Consider the following 9,868-nt stretch of genomic DNA (forward strand, 5'->3'; position numbering starts at 1 on the left):
TATTAGATTGACATTTCTGATATATTATACTGGCACTCTATTATCCGAGAAATATATCATGCCTTATAGTTTTACAGAAAATATTTTAAATGTTTAAAAAAAAGTTGTATGTAAAGTCAAAAGAAATCAAGAGTGTAATTTGGTCTATATATTAATATATACGTGTGTGAATTTAATTCCTTTTATTTTAATTTAATTGTTCGTGTTTTTTTTTTTAAGTTTTTAATGGTTAAAATTAAGTTATTTTTTCTTAAATTTTGACAAACAATTAATAAAAGTGTAATGAAAATGTGACATGCAGTTAATTAATTTACATGCAAATGAGAAAATATAAATATTTAAATAAAACTAAAAAAGATAAGTCATCTTTTGTTTTTAATGTGAATACAAACCTAATATTATTAATCCACTAAATTTGTTCAAATAATTTGTATACAATCTTAATTTGAAATCTCATCACTGCCATTATACAATAAAAAACCCTAACATGTTATTTTTAATTCGTCATATGCAACTAACATAAAACACAGCATGGAAAGAAACAGGTACACTTTCTTTGATGCCTCCTTTTCCTCCTTTTGTTTTTCTAATTTCCTCTTTGTCACCCCTTGTAGATCTAGGTTATCAACATGTACATACAAATTAACTTTTGCACACATCTGATCCTAATAATTTCCTCGACAATTTCATGTTTTGTTTTCTACCTTGAGCATCAGGAAAAAAGAAATAAAATTGAGTTATTCAAAATTCATATGAAATTCTATTTTTTTTTCAAATGATGACAAAGTTCGGACCAAAATTCAAATCTTTAGGAGATTATATTCATGGGTCCTTTTTGTTTTTTCCATTGATGTCGGTGGTACAATATAGACAATTTTCTTAAACCTAGAACAGAATTTATGAACGTGCTCTAAAGGAACTAAAAAAAAAAACAGTAACATGGTAGCAGCCAGTAACGTTATCCTTATGTAAAAAATATAAGCTAGCCAGAGAAACTCCATTAAAGTGCTATGCGCCTCGTGAATAGAACTCTCACACTCAGTTCAGAAAACGCCGGTGAAGTAAGCGTTCACGTGTTAAGTGAAGTGACTGTGACGTGCACTTTCACTGTTCTTCTGTTTGTTATGTATGGCTTTGAAAGCTAGGCAGCAACACGCATTTCGATGACGGTGGTCGGACTCTTCCTCACCGCCACGAAGCTCGCCGGAGCTCTTTTCACTCTCACCGTCGCCGCCAACGCCTTCTCCTACTCCCGCTTTCGCAAGAAGAACCTTCGCCGTTTCCGCTCCCCCATCGACGAATCCCAAGACACTCTCGCACACTTTAACATCGCCGGTAATTTACAATTAAACACTATCTTTTCTATCAGTAACGCGTTTCCCCCACCCAAAAACCTTTCTTCTCTCAATTTTGTTATCTCTATTATGCGTAACTAACATTAACGACCCTAGCGTATATAACATTTTCAGGTAGCATGAGTTCAATTCTTTAGAAACTGTATTATAATCGAGTGGTCTTAATTATGAATTTAATTAAGTTGCAGTAATGAATATCATCGCATCGTTGTAGATAAAATTCATGTTTAGGATAAGTTCGGCCGCACTATCAAGGTTTTTGTAGTGTCCGCAAATGTTAAGTGACCACAATGGCGGTTATATCAGCCGTAATATCCTGCAATATCAAGGATTAGAATGAAATTGTAAATGTGAACTCATTTTAAAACCTTAGGACTCAGGGGAGTGTAAATTTTTAAGGCGTATGAACATTGAACACTTTAATTGTTTGTCCGAAAGCATATGGTTGAGGATAATATTTTCTTTTTAAAATTTTATTTGTTGCAGAAGGGGAAGATGAGTTTTTCTTTGGTTTGGCGACAGCGCCAGCACATGTTGAGGACAGGCTTGATGATGCTTGGATCCAGTTTGCTGAGAAAAAGAGAGGTGGAGGTGGTGGTGACTCAGAGGGGAAGCAGAGAGTGGATGCTGTGATTGGTTCTGCTTCTGGTGATGGTGGGTCCCAGCAGGCCATAACATCTCCGCGGAGCAGGAAGCCTCTTAAGGTGGCGATGGAGGCCATGATTAGGGGAATTGAGAAGTACATGGAAGTGGAAGTGCAAGAAGGAGAAGAAGAAGCCCGTCCTAATGTAACTGCTTGGCATAATGTTCCACGCCCGTAAGCCCTGAGATAATTTTATTTTCATGTTAATTGCAGCAAGAGATGGATCTTTTAGACATCCAGGGTTTGTTAGGTTTGGAGGAAATCGAAGGGAGTGTGATTTTTTTGATTCATGCATTTATTCTTCAATTAATTTTTAGAATGACAAGAATAAAATCATAGGTTATCATGAAAGGAAACCTTCCAATATTTTTTTTTTATAATACATAATACATGTATTAGACTGTCATCCTATTACAAACTGCTGTCATGTATTAATAGTGAATTATGATTAGTTGCCAGCATAAAAACTTACTCACCGATGCCTGACTAAACTCCTTTTTATAAACATTATGTAACTCTTAAATTCAAGTTTAAAGTTTTACCCTCCCCCCCCTCCCAAAAAAAGTCTAGTTTTATGGCTAACTAGAATTTTAAAAAATGCCTGATTTTCAGGGAGGAGAGGTTAAGGTTTTGGTCTGATCCTGAAACAGAAATAAAATTGGCCAAGGATACTGGTGTTACAGTTTTTCGCATGGGAATAGATTGGACAAGAATCATGCCAATGGAGCCAGTAAACAGCCTTAATGAATCTGTAAGTTGGATGCTGACCTTTTCGTAATGATGATGAATAACGGTGACATTCATGGTTATGCTTATGTCAGTCAATAGCTTCTCTAATGGAGCTTAAGCTTATGCATATGTTTTTCAATTTTCTGTTTTATGTTGAACTATGAGTAACTCACTTGTTCTTTCTTAGGTTAACTATGCTGCATTGGAACGGTATAAGTGGATTATAAATAGGGTTCGATCATATGGAATGAAAGTGATGCTCACTCTTTTTCATCACTCACTTCCACCCTGGGCTGGTGAGTATGGAGGTTGGAAGCTGGAAAAGACAGTGGATTATTTCATGGACTTTACCAGGTTAGTTTTTCCTTTAGTGGCTGTTGTCTGTATGCTATGGCCTATTATTACTCTAGCTGCTGTGGATGTCTCTCAAGTTTCAAGTGAGATTAACAGCTACCCTGTGCCAGCCTATGGTTGTAACTTGTAAATGAATGAAGTGCATACATAATTGAATTTGTACATGGATCCTTTTTCCCATCGTCATGGAAAATTTCAAAATCGTAGTCCAATTATGGTGCTGGATTAATTACAGCAAAATTACATTTTTATCTTGTGTTTGAGTCTTTATTCATTTGTAAACTGGTATATTAACCTGTCATGGCATACCGGTTTCCTTTAAGATAAACTCTTATGACTATATGCCAACAAATAAATACTTCATTCAATGATTTAAACAGAATAGTATTGTTTAAAACAGGGTTGAATTAAATAGGTTGGGTTCATTGAATATCACAGTACGATAGCAGCAATTTGTTAGTGCAGATTAAGCAATGTGAAGTTTCTAATCACACAAGATGGTGAAGCAAGATGTCAGACTTAGTGGAATAGAAGGTGCTGAATCAAATATACCAGGTGGACATGTAAAACTTTAGGTTCATTCTTAAAAAATTATTGGAACTACTGGACTAAAACGTGATTTTCTTTTTTCTCATCAAAACAGCAATGAAACCATGCTAACTACTAAGAAAATCATTTGAAAGTTAAATGAAAAGCTGATAGTTCAGTGATGAAATGTCTTCCTCTGTGAATTCTCCTCCATCTTGACTCCATTATGATATAATAATAGTTTGAGTTTTCTATGTCACATTTAACCATCCTTCTGTCTCTTTACCGATGACTACTAATTCCATGCATGTCTTTTTTAACATGTTTGGGAAAGTTTAGAGATTGACATTCCTGTTCCTGCTTCTATATACAATTTTTTCTTTTCATGAATATCAATTTTCTTGTTGTTTAGCTCACATTATTGGTCTAGTCCTATTGAGTTACTCATCTTATGATAGTATATTCATGAAACTATTTCTCATATCCTCCCTTTCCATGAAGGCTTGTTGTAGACAGTGTCTCAGATTTGGTAGACTATTGGGTAACATTTAATGAGCCCCATGTCTTCTGTATGCTTACTTATTGTGCTGGAGCTTGGCCTGGTGGTCATCCTGATATGCTTGAGGCTGCTACTTCTGCACTTCCAACTGGTGTTTTCCAGCAGGCCATGCATTGGATGTCTATTGCACACTCAAAGGCATATGACTACATCCATGGGCTAAGGTGTTTTCTTTCTCAAAGAAGCTTCAGATTTGTTGCAAGTTTATATTGGGAATATAGATAATCAGAGACCTGCTTATGAAACTTAAAAATATTTGTTCATTCAACAATGTTTTTATGATATTTATCCTCTTTTCCTGGCTTATCTGTATTAGCTTTTATTTATTAGCTTCTTTCTATGTCCATTCTCTGTTACCATATCTTTCAAGTGCAATCAATCGTTTTATGCCTTCCCATCCCTTCACATTTATAAGGCTAAACATTTGCAGTTGATAACTTACGCTATTTTCTAATTTTATATTTGTAATTATCTGAACTATAATATCTTTTTGGCAGTAACCCATTAAATTCAATAGTCGGTGTAGCACATCATGTGTCATTCATGCGACCCTATGGTTTGTTTGATATTGCTGCTGTTTCACTGGCTAATTCGTTGACTCTCTTCCCATACATTGATGACATATCTGAGAAGCTGGACTATATAGGCATAAACTACTATGGGCAGGTTTGCTTTATTAACCTTGACTGTACACTGTGCATGATATCTGGCATACCCACATGAAAATTCTCACATTTATTTCAGGAAGTGGTTTCGGGTGCAGGCCTGAAGCTGGTGGAAAATGATGAGTATAGCGAATCAGGTCGTGGGGTATACCCTGATGGCTTATACCGTATGTTGCTTCAGTACCATGAAAGATACAAACATCTAAATATTCCTTTCATCATTACTGAAAATGGGGTTTCAGATGAGACAGATTTGATCCGCCGGCCATATCTCTTGGAGCATTTGCTTGCTATTTATGCTGCCATGATCATGGTTCTGATTATGAATTAAATCTTTATTTGCTTAAAATTAAGTTAATCTTTCATAAACACCGATTTCATGTTAGACTTCTTGTAATTGTTCTACAGGGTGTGCGTGTACTTGGTTACCTGTTCTGGACTATTTCTGATAACTGGGAGTGGGCCGATGGGTATGGTCCCAAGTTTGGACTTGTCGCAGTTGACCGGGCAAATAATCTTGCACGGATCCCTCGCCCCTCTTACCATCTATTTTCTAAAGTTCGAACTCCCTGTCTGCATTTGCTTTTCCATGACATCTGCTGTCTAATTTTTATGACACTTCCTATGAACTCTTGATTGCAGATTGTGAATACAGGCAAAGTTACACGTGAAGATCGTGAAAGAGCATGGGATGAACTTCAAAGATCTGCGAAAGAGAAGAAAACAAGGCCATTTTATCGGGCTGTGGATAAACACTGTTTAATGTATGCAGGTAATTATTTACTCATAATTTCGACTAACACAATCTGTGTCTCTATAGATTTGTAGGACTGCGTGTTTCTTTTGGATTTTATGTTTGTTTCCCTCCCTTATTTTAACATATTGTTTTTTCCATGCACAGATTGTTTTTACTTTGCAACTTTACATCAATAATTTAGCCATTTAAATTTATGACAATTATATCAGCACCATGCGAAACTGAAGACAAATATTTGTGGTTCCTGTTTTAACAAGGACAAATAGTTATATCAAGTTTAAGATGACTATTTAACACTACATTATATTCATTCTTCAATGACTTGAGTTCTATATGGGGGTTATATGGATAAGTCTAGTAAGTTTTCTTGGTTCTCATGACAGGCGGACTTGATGAACCTGAACAGCGACCTTATATAGATCGAGATTGGCGGTTTGGTCATTATCAGATGGACGGACTCCAGGATCACTTGAGCCGCTTCTCAAGATCCATTTTTCGACCATTCTCCCTCTTCTCCCTAAAAAGAAAACCAAAATCTCAAAAGAAGAATGCCAAATTAATTCTTCAGCCTCTTGAAACATAGCAATTGATTTCTCTTGTCCCAGATTCTATATTTTTGAGTGATGAGCACTTTCAATTTCAATATTCAACCCCAGGCACACCTGTCTAACTTTCATTATATCTGTAATATTGTACTGGGGGTATTATTATGCATTCTTGTTGTAAAGCTTATTTGTCTCATTTTTACCTAGAAGTCAACATATTAACATAATCACTGGATGGTAATATGAGATGCCAGTCCCTGTTAGCGGAATGTCATGTATTGTACCCTGGACATACACAAAAATGCAAATCGCTGACCACTTAATGTAAACAAGAGCCTCCCTTTTTTCTTTTCTTTCTCCCAAGGAACTATGAACTCCTCTTTTCAATGGAGTGAGATATTTCACGTTTAACTTTTCCCAATTCATACTGGTCATGGCATATCAGTATATTATACAAATCTCGTCTCCTTATTGCGCAAATGCACTTTAGATGTTCTAAAATGTGCAGCCAAATTGCCAAAGGTCTCAGCTTTCTAATCATGCAACCCTCACAAGAGAAAGATCAAGAACAGGGAATTTCCCGCTTCTTGGAAATGGATGAGAATTGCATTGTCTCAGTGTAGTCGGAGCTGCATTAGTTTTCACGTTTGTATAACATGTGTTCCAGTTTTGCTGCATTATTCAGATAATATATAATACATAAATATATGAATGACTTTGGAGATGCTTTAAGTTGTCTGTTCATCCGTGATGCTTATATTCGCGATTGTAATGTACAATGGTGCTAGTCCTGATTGTATATTGATAATCCTCAAATATGTTTTAATTTCACACATGATTTGAGGTCATTATCTAGTGTATTTTTATAAATTGAGCCTTGTTTTAACTCAAAAATTAGTAAAGATTAGGAATTATCACTTAATATCTTTGTTTTGTTAGTTTTAGGTCTTTTTGATGTATTTGTGGGAGTCTTTACAAGAAATTGAATAAAAAAGACAAGGAGAGTTATTTCCCTTAAGTGTGGCTTAGTGTGTGCTTAAGCAAACCAAGACAAAATCAATTGAAGGAGACACTGACTTATCTCGCTTAAGTCCAGTTGTTGAGCGAGAGGAATTTAGAAGATTTATGATGAAGTTAAGCACGCTTAAGCGTGACATGCTATGTGTTAAGCGAGCCAAGTCAGAGAACAAAATTGGATTCACTGAAAGTCCTTGCTTAAGCCCAAACCTTGAGGTGCTTAAGCAAAACAATCAAGTCAATGGAAGCACACAAGAACCTCGCTTAAGCGTGACATTCTGTGCTTTTAAGTGAGTAGAATCATAAACTAATGAATTGAAAATCAAAAGGTTTCGCTTAAGCGAGAAGTTACCCAAGCTTAAGCCAGGAGATTGCGACATGCTCAAGCCCACAATAGAATATAAAAGACTTGAGGTCTAATTGAAGGATTTTGGTGCCTTTTGAGAGCAACTTTATGACAAAGAGAGAGAACCATTCTTAGGACTTTTAGCTTTGATTCATTACACATTGGTATGAATCATCTTTACACTTGTAATCAAGCTATGAGCGACTAATATCCTCATCTATTGGAGTTGAAAATATTGAATCTAATTTCATGTAATACTCTTTCTTAATACAATTATTCAATTTCATTCTTCCTCTTCTTCTATTAATGTTTGTTTTAGACTGATCACCTATTATTTGATATTAGAAATTGGTAGTTTAGTTGATAGATATTCGTTTGATTTCTGAACTAAGAAGAGTACCTAATTGGGGTTGATTCTAGACATATGTCAAAATCAATTAAGCTCTGCAAATTCTTAAACATTAATGATGATTGCTTAGGTTGATTTACCAAGACATTGAGAATTAATTTAAATAACTTAGATTCTTTCACCTAAGACATTAGGTTTAAAATATAATTATGAATTGGAGACAAATTATATTGATTAAAATTTACTTTAAAAAAGGGGGAAACAAAACTCACCTTGGCTGTTCAAACTATCCATTTCTCACAACAGTAAATGTTCTTCAACTAGTTTCTTTTATATTCTTTTACAAATTCAAGTATAACCATTTGAGAAATACTTTTACAAACCGTAGTCTTTTAATTAAAATTGTCCGAATAATCATTGGTCTTTTAGGAGATGACTTCGACATAAATTCTAATACTATTTCCAAACTTAATTTTATTTGAGAAAAAAAGTCCCTAACATATAAAATTACAGGGCAAAAGGAAATTCTAATTATTCATGATTTGTAGTTGCCAATAATAAGAGACAAACGTGTGATAGTTTGTATAATGGTGCTGCATTATCATCTTTGTATAACATACTCTTATTCTAGTTATTTTATCCTATTATAATGTTATAGTAGTTTATATTAGCATTTTATGTATTAATATTTAGTATCGTTATAACTCATGAAATTCATCCTAAATGTCTTTAACTTTTGAAAAAGCATCATTATGCACGCATGATTGGAATAATTTTAAAATATTATTCAATCATACAACATAATCTATAACGATAACTACTAAGTCATACCACCTTTACAACTTTTGTTTTTATTGATTTTAACATGAATATTTAAATTAATATAAACAATCAAGTTTAAACAAATAAAGGTTCAGAACTTTGAGTCAAATTAAAAGTAGAGCTAAATTTTGAGTGAATAGACATTTTGTCATTATTTTTTAGTCATTTTGTACATTAATTTTTATCTTTTTGAAATATAAAAATAATTTCTATCATTACAATCCTTCTATTATTGACAATTTTAGTGGCACTAAATTAACACCTCTCTCTCTTGTGATTCTCTTTCTTTCTCTCTCATAATTCACGTCACTCCATCATTGGAAATCTTCTCATTTGCTGAATCCATGACTCTTCTTCTTCCAGGAATATCGTCCTTCCCCCGTGATTCAGCGCGTTCCACATCAGGCCGTCGTGCCCCAACCCGAACACCAAGAAATTGCACGGCGACTTCTTCTCCAGAACTCTTGCTGTCACTGGACCAACTTCAGTTTCCAGTTTAGCCTTTGCCTCTTTTACCATTTCATGTAATTCTTTATATTTTGAAGTACCATCCACAAGCCTGTAGCTCAAATATATCCTGTAACATAGTACATCTACACGCCGGGCATCTTTTGCTATATTTAGCTGCTTCTTCCAACATCTGCCAGTATTAAACTCCTTCAAGGAAACACGATGACATTGGCTTAAGAAGTTGGAGATCACCCTGAGGATCATAGGCAGAATATATAGTAGTTTTGTTTTGGGTTAAGGTGATCCTCTGGGTTCTTATTTTTATATTAATTTTATTTTCTCCTCCTTCTTCTCCACCTTTCTTTATTAAGAACAAGGAAAAGTGATTAACTAATGTGCATGGCAGGGCTTCTTAGTGAGATATTCATTGTCTTTACGTTTGATGATGATGTTATTTTGTTTCAAGGGATGTAATGGGTATGATCTGTTAGATGGATATGGATTTCTCTCCTTGTTACTTGATCGAAAAGGAGGAAGTCATGGTTGTTTAATTTAGTTTCTATTTTTTTTTTTTTGGAGTGAGAATCAATTAATATAAACAATGAAATGATCAACAGCTTCATAGAATTTTCAGATACGTAGTTTAAATGTTGTGCTGCTGTATACACGACATCAAGGGTCTCCATTAGACAATGTTCAAACAGTGCTTTGGTATTAGACATGCATGTGTTGTATTTCTTCTAGTTATT

The 9,868-nt window shown here is 34.6% G+C and overlaps 1 protein-coding gene across 1 annotated transcript; it reads left to right on the top strand.

Moving 5' to 3' along the window:
- Window positions 1–774: 774 nt before the first annotated feature.
- On the top strand, window positions 775–6,317 carry LOC100792401 (beta-glucosidase-like SFR2, chloroplastic). Its single transcript, XM_003529456.4, has 10 exons — window positions 775–1,335; window positions 1,842–2,172; window positions 2,611–2,749; window positions 2,915–3,081; window positions 4,111–4,332; window positions 4,666–4,834; window positions 4,913–5,146; window positions 5,242–5,391; window positions 5,476–5,605; window positions 5,974–6,317. Exons 1-10 carry the CDS (start codon window positions 1,164–1,166, stop codon window positions 6,171–6,173), a joined length of 1,914 nt encoding a protein of 637 aa, XP_003529504.1. The 5' UTR covers window positions 775–1,163; the 3' UTR covers window positions 6,174–6,317.
- Window positions 6,318–9,868: the final 3,551 nt, after the last annotated feature.

Source organism: Glycine max, chromosome 7, assembly GCF_000004515.6.
Source record: "Glycine max cultivar Williams 82 chromosome 7, Glycine_max_v4.0, whole genome shotgun sequence".
Taxonomy (NCBI): domain Eukaryota; kingdom Viridiplantae; phylum Streptophyta; class Magnoliopsida; order Fabales; family Fabaceae; genus Glycine; species Glycine max.